Below are 17,357 nucleotides of genomic sequence, written 5' to 3'. Positions count from 1 at the left end.
AAAATTTGGTTAATGTGCAAAATAAAGAGATACTTCTGGAAAACGTACAGAAGTTTAACACAGTACTGTCCGTGAATTGAGTTCGATATCAGTTTACATCACTTTCAAGGATCAATATATTTGTTTCAAAATGTCAAATGTGGTTTTTGTTTCTTTTAAAGGTCACATTAACAAAATCGAGAATAATTTCAACATAATTCCAATGAACTTTTGGTTCTACGACATCTTGAAATGTAAGTTCACCCCCACAAAAAATATATTCCATATTAAATGCCAAGTCTGTATATATATATACATATTATATACACACGCACACACACACAGACATACACATATACACATACATACATGTGCATTTATATTTGTAAAAGTTCCCTTGAAGCCTAAGTAAAGTTCATTTTATGCTTGTATGCTTGTATTCTTGTTGTAGAACCATGGACCCCGAACACGTTGTCCCTCCGACTGGACCTATCTGACCCCAGCGACCCAAATGTCTCAATCTCTCTGTACTTTGACCCAGGGACACGTCCTCTGGGTCTGCTGCCCGGCTCAAAAATCCTGCTGCACAATGTGGAACACAAAATTTCCAAGTCAGCTGAGTTTCAAAACATCATTTTCAGTGTCAAAAGGAGAATGCATGTTGCTTGTGTTGAAGTGCATACTTAACTTGTCAAGCTGAGAATCGATTTTTTTTTTCTTGTAGATCATCTTATTTAATCAATGCATTATATTTCTTCCAATGATACATATTTCAAACCCACATATTCTACCATGCCTGCCCTTTCATTAAGCCTCGACCTACGCAATAAAATCGAAATGTATGATTGTATGAAAGAAATTCATCCGTAGCTTAAACTTAAATAAATTAGTAGTAGGGTTTAAGGCTCATTCCTCCCTCTGTAGTCATCCCTAACATTTATAACAACCGTCGGCCAAGCAAAACATCAGCCGGCCAGTATTCATGCTCCATGGACACATACGGCAAAGACCCGCCCAGGAGAGGTGGCGCGAAACTGGTACGATGGGCGGGGTAAACAGGTCCTGGTTGGCCACGCCCCCCCCCCCCCCCCCAAGTGACGACGCGGGAAGAGCGCGAGTGGCAAGGAGCTTGGACATTTTGTGTTCTGCTGAGGAGAGTGTTTGTGTTGTTCTGTGGCGATCGAGAGGAGGCTTTGGCTGCTGGGCTCTTCGGGGTTCCCAAAGGCTGAGCTGTCCTTCCCAAACAGAGCAGTTGCATCAACAAGAAAGGAGAGGACATTTTGAGGGACCGGAGAGAAAGAGGGCCATCTACGCCACTCGCCTCACTCTCGAGCTTCTCGACGTCCGGTTTCGCCGCCTTTTTCCGAGCTTCCCGCACGAGTGGCTCCGGGCTCCTACAATTGCCGACCTTCCAAAGGATCTATTTTGGGCCAGCTAAGTGCCGGAGAGGGACTTTTATTTTCTTACCTTACCCTTTGTTCGTGTTTGGGTCTGTGTGGAGGTACCTCACCGTAGCATTTTGCCTCAGCTTTATTTTAATTATTTTCATTCCGCACTTTATTTTATTAAAAATCATTATCATTACATTTTCGTTGTCGCGTTCCTGGTTGGGTTTCGGAAATAAACCCTTGTGTTTGTGAAATTAAACGCTTCGTGTTTCTTCCATCCCGCGCACGTCATAACTGCCAGATTTGGAGATCGCCTCGGGAGTAAAAGCTGGTTCGCTTCATCCGTCCAAGGCTGGTGATAACTAGCTGCGGACACGACAAATTTTCGGTTTTGTTGCAGTCCATTTGCTTGATGGAATTTGTTTTTGCTTCTTGTGAACCGGAAGCTACATTTTCTTTGTGCCTTGAAATAAAATTTCTAGATTCCTGGACAGCTGTTGTAAATTAATAATCACTTTCCTGCAACTACGATTCACACGGTGATAATTGTCTTAACATGTGATGGGATTTCTCAAAATCATTACCTCGTTCTCATCGCTTTGGTGAATTTCTGTCCGGTTTATAACCAGTCGTCGAAAAGCTGATAGGGGCCCACTGTTGTGACCGAATATGGCCTCTGATTATTTTTCTCTTCCTTTGATATTCCTGTAGGAGGAAGAACGTGTACTGCAGATTCATCAACACCAGTGTCCTCACAGTCATCTCATTTCCTCCATCTCTCCAAAAAAGGTAATGCAGTTAAACCACACGTTATCCGTGATCGATGTACATCGAGCCAGGCATCACCGTTTGCTGTGTGAAGTTAAAGCTTGCATTGACAAAGTTTGCACGGTGTCTGGCGCCCCCGTGAGCCCACACACACGACGTACCCCTCGTACTGCTTTGATCGTTAACAAGGCTGTTAATGAAGCTTTGCACCGATATTTTTTCAGCTCAGGATTCCGATTCAAACAACACGTGTTACCAGGCAGATTGATTTGTTTTTGTTGCTTTATGGCCCTGAAATGTGAACAACAAGGAGCTGATGCTCTATGTCCCCCACCTTTTGGGTGGTATGAGGAATAGATCTGTGTAATATGAAAGCTAAGTGTTCAAGGGTTTTTGAAATATTGCTTACACGGACAGATGATCAGTCGGACGGAGCTCTGACCTTGTCTTAGGGGCGGGGGACAAAAATTGCCCTCCAAAATAGTCATATTCAGTCTTTAACCCCCTGCTTATTATTACCTTTGGTCGAGAAAGGCAGTTTCTTTGTTTTTGTCCTAGAAGCTCCAAATGTCAGCAGTCGGCGGTAGATATTGACAACTTTTGATATGAAAGCACCTGCTAATTGTTGGTAGTAGCTGCTGGTGAAATAATGAGAGAATAAACGATCCTATTCGTGCACGGTTTTTATTTTCCCATCCCACGAATACCCTTTCCCTTTGTTAATGGGTGCCGGTACACCTTCTGGAGCAGAATTTTTAAATTTTTGTCACCAGCAGACCTGTTGGCCTGTTATTCTCTTGTCGGTCCACATCTGTGTCTCCTCAAGACTTTTGCCACCTGTGCCTCATCATTCACTTTTCAAACCGTAATTTAACATTTACATTGGTATATTTGTCAGCGTATGTTATTGTAACAATCTGGAGGTACTGTTTGGCAGGATAACAACAGATGAAACATCGTTTACAAGGCTGTACCTGAGGGATATCCGGGGCAGTGTGCAAGGAATGCAGCAGGCAGTATGTAGCATCACGCGCATCAGTCGGCTCACTTTGCGCTGGAACTGCATTTGGTGTGGAAAGCTTTTCACAAAGGTGGGAAAACATTCAGCCTTTCCTTTTATAATGCACACTTTCGATTTGCTCATGCACCACGCATCTTGAACTCTCCCTGTGATACATGTGTGTGTGTGTGTGCGCGCGCGTTGTGCACACGTGCGAGGTATTTTACATGTATGCTTCCAGACTCTCCATTGTAAGTAAGTCATAGTTAGATATACAATCTGGAAGGAAGTGTAATGCCATGCTGTGAGTTTGTAAAGTGGAATTTTTCAGGAGTCTTGCACGGAATGGTGTTGTATTGTTTTGACAACATCAGGTGTTAGACGTCTGGGGAATCTGGAGGTATGATGTCAACCGCACTATGTGCAGGGAAAGAGAGACATTTTAGCATGCGTTTCCTACCTGTTCAGAGTTATAATAGGAAGATGTGCTGAGGTTTTGCATTTCCTGCAAAGTGCTGTAGCGTTCCTCTGGGGAAAGTTTGTTTTGTGAAGGAAAGTGATAAACCTAAGAAAAAAAATGCATCTTTCAAGAAAGTGAAAACAAAGGACAGAGACCTGGAAAGTAGAAGCTGAAAGCATGTTCCTGAGTTTCTCTTTCCCACCAGAGATAGCTACAAAGGAACCTGCGAGCCAGTCTGCTGATAACGTCCAACTCACAAAGACGGATCATTACGGTTGCATTAATGGTACCTTGGGGAGTTGCGATTGATGTTGCCCACGATATAAAGTGAATGTGATACGGGCTCTACACATTGATTGCAAACAGAAAGGATGGTCCTTTTGAGTTTTATGCAGTGGAAGTCGGATGTACAGATTTTATGGCACCCGTGGTGGTGAGATACTTGAGGATTGCTAGTTTTTGGGTTGTATTGAGGTGTAGAGCCTTGAATCACATGTATCATTGGATACAGACTTTCAATTGGATACATACAGTCTGTATCCAATCAGAGCTTCTGCTTGGATACAGACTGTCGTTCCATCCCATCTTTGGTTGAACTTTATTTAATATATTTTTTATTAATCAATGTTTTCTGCTACATTGGTTGTTAATATGGTTACATTTTTTTATGTCTGCCCTGCCATTTACCTTTTAATACCACATTTTAACTGTGGTGGTGGTTTGATTTTTTTATTTATTTTGAAGATCAGAGTTTTCTTTAAATTGTTTGCGATATTATTATTCTTTTAAATTTAATTTAATTGATATATTTGGCATCAGTAAAGCTGGCAGGATTGCTCAGGCTCTTAGAGGTTTGTTCACTTACCTTTCACTTCCCCCCAAACCCAACTGAGACTGCAGTTACCGCTTTCCATCTCAGCAACCGACTGGTTAACAGCAAGCTCCGGGTTTCCTTTTTCAAAAAGAAAGAAGAAAAAGAGCAATCAGAGATTGCAAACCCTCGCCTGGATGTATTTTCAGTGGTTTTTTAAGGCTTTTGTGTTAAAAGAAATATGGCGGATGAACCACGTGACCGATGACATCATCATTATTTTTTTTTCTAAACTAATTTATTCCTTGATTATGCTCAAGAAATTTCATCTTGATCGGATGAAGTTTTGTACTTGTCGAATTATGACGTCATAACGGAGGCACCTATGACATCATCATTAACATATTTTATTCCCCATGGAGAGTTCTTTACAATGAGCCATGTCTCAATTTTTTCTATTCAGCGCTTTCGGAGATATCAAGGTGCAATTTTTTTCGGTTTTTCCAAGATGGCGGCCGAACCACGTGACCGATGACGTCATCATCTTTTTTTCTCCACCAGTTTATGCCGACATGGCGCTCAATAAATTTCATCTTGATTGGATGACGTTTTGTACTTGTCGAATTATGACGTCATAATGGAGGCACCTATGACATCATTAACATATTTTATTCCCCATGGAGAGTTCTTTACAATGAGCCGTGTCTCAATTTTTGCAATTCAGCACTTTCGGAGATATAGAGGTGTAACGTTTTTCGATTTTTCCAAGATGGCGGCCGAACCACATGACCTATGACGTCATAGTTATTAAAAAATTATCCATGTGGAGTTGCACCTATGGTGAAAATTTCCTGTCAAACGGACAAACGGTTGCAGAGAAAATCATATTTATTCTGTGCGGACAAACAAACAGACAAACGGACTCAAATGCAATGCCCTCTCCTCTGGCGAGGGTAAAAAGAGTCAAGAACGAACCGTTCCCCAAGTGCATTGGAGTCACCCCTTGATCGCTGCCTCATGCTCCGCAAACACCAAAAACGGGTCACGGAAAGGATCAAAACCAAGGTAGACATCATCCGGAAACTCACGGGCACCAAGTGGGGATCAAGTGCGTGCACTCTGCGCCTTGCGCTTGTGTATTCCTCAGTGGAATACTGGTCTCCTGTTTGGGCACAGGAGAACTTGGGCACTGTCCTGAAAACACTGATGTAGATACTCATCGGTGCACTGAAATCAAAACCCGTGCAGTGGCTTTTCGTCCTGTCTAACATCACACCCTATGATGTGTGTCGGAAGGCAAGAATGCTGAGAGTTTGATCGCATTAAAGCCGACCTAGAGCTTCCAATCCATGAAGACCTGCAGAATCTACCAAATATGCAAATCAAGTCACGCACACCTTTCTGGGGCTCTGCAAGTATTGAGTGATGCTGGGTTTAACACAAAGGACAAGTGGCACACTTCCTGGACAGACAACAACAATGATAACAAAGAACTGGTTAGTGATCCCACAGAAGAGCCTCCAGGTTTCATCCTACCCTGGAAACAGTGACCTGCAACAAAAAAAGACCTACCTTTCCAACTGAACTTTAAAATTTGCAATGGCTGTTTGTACCCCCCTCCCTTTCAAAACCACCATCCTCCCCCTCCCCCTCCAAGCTTCTTCCTTTCTGAACCCCCTTTCTCTTGTCGATTCACCCCACCTCCTCCAATCTACCTCCTCCTAACTCCACCCTGGTTTACCCCCTCCTTACACCTCCCATCTTGCCCCTCACAGTTCCTCCTCCCATCCTCATTACCCAACCTACTCTAATCCTTGTCCTCATCCTGCCTCCTCTTTTAGCCCCTCTCTACTGTCCTCCACTGTACTGACAGCTCCTCCTCTGGTCACCTAAATTATGTGTTGTTCAAACATCTGTGGGCTCTGTTCCAACCTAACAGATATATCACTCTCTCAATTAGGACACTTCTCAATACCTTCCTCATGCTCTTTCTTTCCTCACCTCACCCCTCCCCCTCCTCCCATCCTCAAATATTGTTCCTCCCCCCACCCCATCAAATATTGTTCCTGCCCCCACCTCCTCAAATATTGTTCCTGCCCCCACCCCCTCAAATATTGTTCCTGTCCCCACCCCCTCAAATATTGTTCCTGCCCCCACCCACTCAAATATTGTTCCTCCCCCGACCCCCTCAAATATTGTTCCTGCCCCCACCCCTTCAAATATTGCTCCTCCCCCCACCTCCTCAAATATTGTTCCTGCCCCCACCCCCTCAAATATTGTTCCTCCCCCCCACCCCCTCAAATATTGTTCCTGCCCCCACCCACTCAAATATTGTTCCTCCCCCAACCCCCTCAAATATTGTTCCTGCCCCCACCCACTCAAATATTGTTCCTCCCCCCACCCCCTCAAATATTGTTCCTCCCCCCACCCCCTCAAATATTGTTCCTCCCCCCACCCCCTCAAATATTGTTCCTCCCCCCACCCCCTCAAATATTGTTCTTGCCCCCACCCCCTAAAATATTGTTCCTGCCCCCACCCCCTAAAATATTGTTCCTGCCCCCACCCCCTCAAATATTGTTCCTCCCCCCACGCCCTCAAATATTGTTCCTCCCCCCACCACTTCGAATATTGTTCCTCCCCCCACCCCTTCGAATATTGTTCCTCCCCCCACCCCTTCGAATATTGTTCCTCCCCCCCCCCCACCCCTTCGAATATTGTTCCTCCCCCCACCCCTTCGAATATTGTTCCTCCCCCCACCCCTTCGAATATTGTTCCTCCCCCCACCCCTTCGAATATTGTTCCTCCCCCCACCCCTTCGAATATTGTTCCTCCCCCCACCCCTTCGAATATTGTTCCTCCCCCCACCCCTTCGAATATTGTTCCTCCCCCCACCCCTTCGAATATTGTTCCTCCCCCCACCCCTTCGAATATTGTTCCTCCCCCCACCCCTTCGAATATTGTTCCTCCCCCCACCCCTTCGAATATTGTTCCTCCCCCCACCCCTTCGAATATTGTTCCTCCCCCCACCTCTTCGAATATTGTTCCTCCCCCCACCCCTTCGAATATTGTTCCTCCCCCCACCCCTTCGAATATTGTTCCTCACCCCACCCCTTCGAATATTGTTCCTCCCCCCACCCCTTCGAATATTGTTCCTGCTCCCATCTTCACCATATCACTGCCCAGGCTCCTCCTTCCTTCCCCTCTTCCCACCCTCTTCCTCCTCCCCCACAGCCGTGCCTTCTCTCTTAGTCTCTCCTCCCCCTCACCCCTATCCTAAGGTCGCCTCACCTTTCTTCCTCAAATCTCTCCTCTCTCTCCCTCCTCACTCTAATCTCCCCCTTCTCCCCTCCCCTTCCAATCTCCCCCCATTTCAAAGGTGCTCCTCACACATCCACAAAGCTGCATCCTTCCCCCACCCTCTCTCTTCCAACTCATTCTTCCAAACTTCTACTTCGCTCTGCCCTCTCTCATATTACTCTTCACTGTGCCTCATCCAATCAACACCTCGCCTTTTGTCCTCCTCATCCTCCTCATCCTGCTCACTGCAATCTCCTATACACTGTCAACAACTCTCCCTACCTCCCTCTCTCCTCCCTTGTGTTACCCTCCCCTCTCTCGCATCCAACGCCTCCTCCCCTCCCTCTTCCTTAATGGTATGGACCTCAAACATCTGGGGCCTTCCCTCCAACCTGACAAATCTCTCCATACAGGTTGCAACTGACAAACCAGACATAACCTGCTTAACAGAGACTTTCCTCCTTCAAGATGTCTCTGATTCCTTAATATCTCTTCCTGGTTTCTCCCTCCTCCGGTGTGATAGACCTGAGCCTCGCCCTGGTGGTGGGGTGGCTATCTTTATCAAAAACTCTCTTCCTCACTCTCCTTGCACTGCCCTCTCTCCTCCTCACCCCCAGGAGTACCTCTGGCTACGGCTTCCCTTCTGCTCCCACCTCTTGTTCATATGTGTGTTGTACCATCCACCAAACAGTGTTGTACTGACCACTCCATTTACATTTCGTTCGATGACGACATGGACCAGCTTCTATCCACTCATCTCAAGTCTCTCTTCCTCATACAGTGCCTTCATAAAGTATTCACACCCCTTGACTTTTTTCACATTTTGTTTTGTTTCAGCCTGAATTTAAAATTGATTAAATTGAGATTTTGTTTGTCACTGGTCCACACATAATACTGCACCCTACAATATCGAAGTGGAATTATGTTTTTAGAAACTTTTTGATATTGGTATTATGCAAATGCATAAAAAGTTTGAAGATTGCCCAAGTTCATATTTGGCAGATTCTGGTCACACGGGTTCATGATCAGCCGAAAAAAGGTCACCAAAAGTTTGTGCCAAAAGGTATTCTCCAGAACAATGAAGGAATGGTCATATGCCAGCGAAGCATTTTCTCTGTAGTTTGAAGACACAATCACACATTTTCCCAGAGTAGATGAGCAATACATTTCCCCAATATACATGTTTTAACCACAATTGATTTGACACTGTTGTGTTGCGTTTTCTTACAGGGCCGTTGTGCAGCAAGACAGGAAGGCTTTTGTAGTTCCGACTGCGGTCGGTTCGGAGCTAGCGCAAGGTCAGTTATTGAATTCTAATGAACATTCACAGTTGCGTTCCCTGGTGTTGGGCTAGCGGCTAGGGTGCCAGCTTAGGATACCAAGGATCCTGGGTTCGGATCCCGGTCGATCGCTGAATTAACGCCAGGGGGGTTGACTCAGCCTGTCATCCTTCCGAGGTCGGCAAATTGAGTACCAGTTCACTGGTAATTCCCTGTTTGTCGTAAAAAGGCGACAAAAAGGGTTGGCGTCAGGAAGGGCATCCGGCCGTAAAACATTGCTTCAAAAAGGGGACCAAAAAAAACAAAACAACAACAACCACGGTCCCCGAAAAGGCCAACCCCCGCTTTGCGGGGAAAAATGGCCTCTAAACTGTGTTTTTTTTTTTTTTTAATGAACATGTACATAAAATATAATATCAAATGTTTTTTTATTGATATTGTACATTCTTTAACATTGATGATATAAATAATGAAGAGACTTATTGCATGTAGTTTTTGTTGATATGATGCAAGTGTACACCAATGTTCTTGTTGAAATATTCATATACCTGTAATTTATTGTGGTCCTCTCCCATCTTCTTGGAAATTCTCGCTTGGTCACTATGATATGCTAATGACTTGTACAAGTCATTAACATCCATCTTAGAAATAGTGCCATGATTTTAATTAGATTGCCAACTATCATTTGTGACATGCCACCTGAAAATGGACACGGTCAGAACTGGCCAATTTCAGGTTTTTGCATTTTTGGAACACGAGAAAGCCCGCTCCTGCCAGGAGAGTGGGAGGCGGTGGGGGGGGGAGGGGTCATGTGTATGTGCATATCCACATACAATAATCCATTGATATACGGACATTCAATATCCAGAAATTTGCTAGAAATGAAATGAGTAATTGGAGATTAAATTTCAATTATATTGAATTCAATTATTTCAACGTATATATTTGTGAAATCCTTCAAAAAATTCCTGGATCCGGAATAATATCCTGAGCTTCACCAAAAACTAATCAATTCTTCCTTATCCCAAGGGCAATCATCCCACCAACTTTCATCCAAATCCGTTCAGAACTTTTCCAGATATCTTGTTCACAAACACACGCACACACACACACGGACGGACACGATCAAATGCGTTACTCCCTGGCGGGAGTAATAACGAACCGTGCTTAGCATGTAGGTACATAATAAATAGAAGCTTTATTATTGTAGGCAAGCATCATCGACCTCCTGCTAGATATTGATTGAGGTTGTTTTTTCTACGGAAATGTTTACGGTTTTTGTACGTACATTTTCATTGAGGTTTTTATTTCACAGTTTACAGTTTTATCAATTACAATTTTCAAATTCTAGATATTGATTTAGGTGTTTGGGTTTTTTGGACGCGTTTACGTAAATTTCCATTGACGGACGCTTTCCAATAGTTCTGTGATTTTTTTTTTCCCGGTATATGAGCTTCGATGTCAGTTGGCATGCAAAATTTCAGCTTTCATATTCACCTAGAAGGTACTGAACGTTAATATCAGTCAGTCAATGAGTTGTCCCCCGTCGCACCGCGGAGCGAAAGGGGGATTATGGTTTTCCCCTCCGTCCGTGTGTGCGTCCGTCCATCCGTGCGTGCGTGCATAAGCGAAGGACCGAATTCTAATTTGGTGTGTGGGTGCAACCCACGTCAAAATCCAAGATGGCCACCGCCATGTATGTCTGAACCTTGTGAGTGGAATATCTTGAAAAATAAGTGAAGTACCAACTTCTAATCTGGTGTGTGGGTGTATCTAGGCATAAGGAAGAACGCTATTGAAAATTGGGTCGCCATGTCGAAATCCAAGATGGCCACCACCATATATATGTCTGAACCTTGTGAGTGAAATATCTTGAAAAATAACGAACTACTAACTTCTAATCTGGTGTGTGGGTGTATCTACGCATAAGGGAGAACGCTATTGAAAATTGGGTCGCCATGTCAAAATCCAAGATGGTCGCCGCCATGTATGTCTGAACCTTGTGAGCGAAATATCTTGAAAAAGAAACGAACTACTAACTTCTAATCTGGTGTGTGGGTGTATCTACGCATAAGGGAGAACGCTATTGAAAATTGGGTCGCCACGTCAAAATCCAAAATGGCCGCCTTGCGTCTTCCACTTTGTCAACTCACATCACTTCACCAACGGGGGACCTAGGCGTAACTCTTGTTAGATTATACTGTATCTTATACATAAAGCTCATTCTATGTACAATACAATGTCAGTTTGTGTGTTTGTGTGTTTGTACTGATGTCTGTCCCCCTTCATAAGGACGATTTGAGTCGGGTTTTAGAGGCCAATCTTTCAACATGAATGTTTAAAATGTTTACGTGTTCAATACAGTCTATTTTTGAGGATAAAACAAACTCGAAAAACATTTTCCATAAAAGAGTAATTATGTCTCTTCTATTGGAATTATAGACGGTGGCTGGCAAACCGAGCCTCAAGGGTGGTGTACAGAAGCGTTTTAATTTTAAATAATGAATACAATGCACAGGGAGGTGAAATTTGCTGCACGTGATGTGCAATGCACACCGAGTAAAATGAGTGTCATTTACATCCATATGATGTCTTGTAAATAAATAATATATAATCATACCTGTCATGAGGCTGAGGCTTCAGACTTTGAAACGTTCACGAGGCTTCATCATCATATAAACTGCTCCCACCCATCATATTTTACATGGACTTTTTACACATACAGTCGTGGCCAAAAATATTGGCACCCTTGCACTTTAAAAAAAATACTCACAATGTCCTCAAAATATAAGTTGAATTTTATTTTTTTTATTTTTTTTGTATACAAGATCGAGGCTCGTGAAAGAGCTAACATTAATCACACAAAGACAAACCGACACATAAAACATATAACATGGGGAGCGGTAGACAAGATGGGGCGAGAGGGGGAGGAACACAAACACAACATCTGAGAGCAGGGACATCGAGAGGTCTGTGGGAGGGAGAGGGCTTTGGGGGGAGGGGGAGGCATTGGAAGGGGGGGGGGGGGTGGGAGAGGTATAAAACGTATGGACCCTGCCAGGACTTCCAGGAAAGTTGGAATTTCAAACAAGGTGGATCTGGGGTGAATTAGTGGGGGTAGAAAAGATCAAGGTTTTGGATGGGGAAAGATAAGAGATCGTGGTGAACAGGTGTTTTAAAGACCTGGAGGGAGGAGTGGGATTGAAGGGAGTGTGGGAGTTTGTTCCAGAGGCGGGAGAAAAGAGGAATGAAAGAGTGAAGGTGAGCAGAGAGCCGAGATTTCGGCAGTTTAACCATCAGAGGGTGGCTGGCAGATCTTGTGCGACCTGTAGGAATATTTGGGGGACAGAGCACAGAGAGAGCTGGGGGAGCAAGGCCGGAGAGGAGTCGGTAGAAGACAGAAAGACCACCTACCTGCCTGCGGTGAGTGAGTGAAAGGCCCTCGGAGATAGCTTCATCACGGGAGATTCCAATGATTCTGAAAGCTTTGGTTTCAACAGCGTGAAGCCGAGCTAGGTGTGAGGCAGGATCACCGGCCCATAGGGGAGAACAGTATTCCATTGAGCTGCGGATGAAAGCCTTGTATGTGGTGAGGAGCTCAGATGTGCCGAGGAAGGACTTCGCACGACGGAGGATGCCCAGTCGGCGACTGGCTTTGGAGGCCAGCTTGGAAATGTGGTTTTCCCAAGAAAGATCATGGCAGATAGTGAGACCCAAAAGCTTGAGCGACAGAACTTCTTGGAGAGGATTGTTGAGAAAGTAGATAGGAGGGTTGTCCAGTCGATCTTTTCGGAGAGACATAGTAAGAGTGTGAGATTTGTCAGGATTGAAAGACATGTTCCACTTGTTTGACCAGTCTGTGATTTTGTCCAGGTCTTCAGAGAGTGAGGAGGCTGCAGACTGCCGATCTGAGGGAAGAGGAATGGAGCGGCAGAGAGTGGAGTCATCAGCAAAGACATAGAGAGGATTTTCCAGAGAGTCGGAGAGATCATTGATAAAGACCAGAAAAAGCACAGGGGCCAGAACACTGCCTTGGGGAACTCCAGCCTGAACAGGAAGGGGAGATGAGAGAAATCCATTCAGGGCCACACGTTGTCTACGACCAGAGAGGAAGTCCGCAAGCCATGCATGGAGATTTCCATGGATACCATAGGAGGAGAGTTTGGTGAGCAGAGCTGGGTGCCAGACCGTATCGAAGGCACGTGATATGTCAAGGGAGACAGCTCTGATTTCCTGTTTGGCATTGAGGACCTCCATCCATTGTTGAGACAGCAGAAGCAGCATGTCCAGAGTAGAATGACCTGGTCTGAATCCAAATTGATGATCGGAGATCAAGCCATTGGAGAAGAGGAACGATTTGATATCTGAAGCAATGATGGATTCCATGACTTTGCTGATGATTGGGAGCAGGCTGATTGGTCTGTAGATGCAAGGATCTGTTTTTGCACCTTTTTTGTGTAAAGCGGTAATCTTTGCTGATTTCCAGGATGCTGGCAGATGACCTTGAGCAAAAGAGAGGGTGAAAAGAACAGAGAGAGGGTGAGATAGAGCGGCAGAGCAGGATTTTAGGACCCGTGGGGCGTGGGCTGATGCCGTCTGGTCCAGTTGCAGAATCAGAGTCGAGGTTTGACAAAGAACTCCTCCACCTTGTCAGGAGAGAAGGACACAGAGTCCAGGAGCAGTTGGGTTCGACTGGGTAAGGTGGGAACAGAGAGAGATGGGTTTGGGACACAAGATTTTGAGGCAAACACAGAGTTGAGGCATTCGGCTTTGTCACGTGCGGTGTCAACTGTGTAGCCCTTTGAGGTAAGGGAGGGGATGGAGGGGGAACAAACACCAGAAACGGATTTGACCAGACGCCACCAGGATTTGGAGGAAGGAGACAGGTTGGAGAGTTCATTCTTGAGTGTGGAGAGAGAGTGCTTCCTGGCACTCCTGAGTGTAGACACACACTTGTTCCGAGCTTGGTGGAAGGAACTGAGATTGCCTTCAGTTGGATTAGCCTTCCAAGAGGCAAAGGCAAGTTGTTTCAGGGCAACTGCCTCACCACAAGATTCAGTGTACCATGGACGGGCGGAAGGGTAAGACAACTGAAGACGAGATGGGATAAATCTGTGCATGAGAGAGAGCAGTTTGCTTTGGAAGAATTCCCAGGATGAGTTGATGTCAGAGGCAGTGGAGATGGGAGACCAGTCCAGAGATTGATGGCTGCTTGAAGACCGTGCCAGTCGGCCTGAGTGAAATGCCAGACTCGGCGACGCTGAGGAGGCTCTCTGAGAATGGCCAGAGAGATGTCCACTTTAACAAGCACATGATCAGAAGAACCGATTGGGGCAGAAGAAGAGCAGCAGACATTAGCAGGGAAGTTTGTCATAACCATGTCTAGAAGAGAAGATACACCATTGGCTGAGATCCGGGTCGGGAAATTGACAGATTGTGTCAATACCAGTGAGTCGCAGAAGTCCTTTGCTGAGGTGCCAATTCTTTATTTCACTGTTAATATTACAGAACCTTTGTTTTTGATTCAGAACGTATTATATCCTTTTAAATCAGAAAATAAAAAGAAATGGCATTGACAAAATTATTGACACGCGAGACTTAATATTTGGTAGCACGGCCTTTGGACAAAATAACTGCAGTCAAGCGCTCTTCTTGTGCAAACTGTTCCAGTTCTCCCAGATTTGAAGGGTGCCTTCTCCCAACTGCTGTTTTAAGATCTCTCCACAGGTGTTCAATGGGATTTAAATCTGGACTCATTGCTGGCCACTTCAGAACAGTCCAGTATTTTGTCTTGAACCATTCCTGGGTGCTTTTTGAAACTGTTTGGGGTCATTGTCCTGCTACAAGACCCATGATCTTCAACGGAGACCCAGCTTTCTGACACCGAGTTGAACATTGCGCTCCAAAATGCCTTGGTAATCTCCTGATTTCATGATGCCATACACATGTTCAAGGTACCCAGTGCTAGAGGGAGCACAGCGACCCCAAAACATCACTGAACCTCCTCCATCTTTGACTGTAGGGAAGGTGTTCTTTACTTTGAAGGCTTCATTTTGTTTTCTGTAAACATAGAAATGATGTGCTTTACCAAAAAGCTCTAATTTGGTCTCATCTGTCCACAGGTTATTCTCCCAGAAGGATTTTGGCTTGTTCATGTGTGTTTTGGCAAACTCCTGTTGGGCTTTCTTATGTTTCTCTCTCAGCAGTGGGGTTCTCCTGGGTGTCCTACCATGGAACCCTCTTTCATTGAGTTGGCAACGGATGGTGCGAGTTGAAACTGTCATACCTTGTGTCTGAAGATCAGCTTGAATCTGTTTGGCAGTTGATTGAGGTGCTTTCTCCACCATTCCCACAATCGTTCGCTGCAATCTTCGATCAAGTTCTCCCTTGCGGCCACGTCCAGGGAGGTTGGCTGCAGTGCCATGGGCCTTAACCTTCCTGATAACATTGCGTACGATGGACACAGGAACATCAAGGTCTCTGGAGATGGACTTGTAGCCTTGAGATTGTCCATGCTTGGCTGCAATCTTGTATCTGACTTCCTCAGACAATTCTCTGGTTTTCTTTCTTTTCTCCATGCTCATTGCGGAACACAGTACAGTGACACAAAACAGCAGAATGAGTCCTTTTCTCTATTCATACTGGTTGAATGAGTGATTTTATATTGCCGGTACCACCTGAAACTCACCACAGATGAGTTCAATTCCAAAGTAAAGGAGAATCACCTGCTTGAAATCTCATTATTTCTCACAACTTATAAAAGGTGCCAATAATATTGTCCGGGCCATTTTAGGATTTCTGTGTGGAATTGGCTAAGATTTAGTATTTTTTTCAGTTTTTTTTGTTTGTTCCACTGCAAACCAAATAAATACATGTGTGGATACCAAAATATTTTTTAATTTCAACAATTTTCTGGAAGAAATGGTGCATTATTTGAAAAAAGTGCAAGGGTGCCAATATTTTTGGCCACGACTGTGTGTATACATACATACATACATACATACATACATACATACATACATACATACATACACTCACAAAAATAGCATCGCTTTACTGCATTCATTTCCTACTGAAGTTGCAACTATGTTTTTAACTCGATTTTTAAGCAGTTGTACTCTGCAGACTAATGTAACTACATCTGCCACCAAATGTGGATGGAAGTTATGTTTTCACAGCTGTCTGTTTGTCTTTGAGCAGGATATCACAAAAAGTTGTGGACAGATTCTGACAAAATTTGCTGGACTCATTGCGTGCATGACAAGGGCGAATTGATTAGATTTTGGTGAAAATCCGAATCCGGATACCAGAATTTTGTGAGCGATTTAACCATTGAGAGATAAGGCCAAAAATGAAATATTGCACAATATCTCAAACTTTTGTGAACGGATTTGGATGAAACGTGTTGGGCAGGTTGGGTGTGTGACAAGGAAGACTTCATTCCATTTTGGTGAAGATCCAGATACAATTATTCACCATTGAGAGATAGAGCCAACACGATATATAGCATGATATTTCAAGAATTTGTGGACGAGTTGTGACAATACCAGGTGGATGAGTTGATTAGGTGACGCAAACAAGCCTATTAGATTTTGGTTCAGATACGGTTATAAATCCGGCCTATTAAAAGAAGAAAACGAGAACCTCCTTTAGAGGCCATTTTTCCCCGCAGAGCAGGGGTTCGCCTTTTTCGGGCACCATGGTCGCCATTTTTGAAGCAATGTTTTACGGCCAGATGCCCTTCCTGCCACCAACCCTGTTGGTCGCCTCTTGCAACACACAGCGAATTACCAGTGAACTGGTACTCAATTTGCTGACCTCGGAAGGATGACAGGCTGAGTCAACCCCCCTGCCGTTAATTCAGCGATCGACCGGGATTCCACCAGGATCCTGGGATCCCAAGCCGGCACCCTAACCGCTAAGCCAACACCAGGCTTGTAATTATAACTGTAATCGCTTCAGTTACAGGCAATCCTTACTGCAGTACATAAACCACAATAGAGTAACTTTCAGTAATTTTCACTGTTATAGTCAGAAGTTTCATTTTTGTGGAAGCTGGACTCCAGATCCTTACTGACAACGATCCTTGCAGAGAGAGAAGCCTCAAAGTAGTCAGGCAAACCAATGATTCAATCAACTGCTACATGGACCTGAACAAGAAAAAGAAGTAACGTGCAAAACAGACAACCTTGCAGGTATATTTCTCCAAGAAACATGATGGGGCTGATACTTCCTGGGTTGTAGTCTCCAAGCCTTTCAATCTTTCAGTCAAGTTGAATTTTCTGTGCGTATGCGGAAATAGCGGTGCAGAGGGAGATAATGGGTGTGCAAAAGGTAAGCGCAGATACACGAACACGCGGACGGGACGACAAGG

The 17,357-nt window shown here is 44.6% G+C and overlaps 1 protein-coding gene across 1 annotated transcript in view; it reads left to right on the top strand.

Moving 5' to 3' along the window:
* Positions 1-17,357, top strand: part of LOC144892909 (CST complex subunit CTC1-like) — an 85,181-nt gene that overhangs the window by 29,579 nt on the left and 38,245 nt on the right. Inside the window, exons 3-6 of the mRNA XM_078781380.1 lie at positions 431-590; positions 2,079-2,156; positions 3,073-3,226; positions 8,934-9,001. Of these exons, the coding sequence (XP_078637506.1) occupies positions 431-590; positions 2,079-2,156; positions 3,073-3,226; positions 8,934-9,001 (460 nt within the window). The remainder of the gene's footprint in view (positions 1-430; positions 591-2,078; positions 2,157-3,072; positions 3,227-8,933; positions 9,002-17,357) is intronic.

The sequence above is a fragment of the Myxine glutinosa genome, chromosome 7 (assembly GCF_964187855.1).
Source record: "Myxine glutinosa chromosome 7, kmMyxGlut1.1, whole genome shotgun sequence".
Lineage (NCBI taxonomy): Eukaryota > Metazoa > Chordata > Myxini > Myxiniformes > Myxinidae > Myxine > Myxine glutinosa.
Note: the sequence above shows the minus strand (reverse complement) of the source record. Positions and strands in the feature narration are given on the sequence as shown.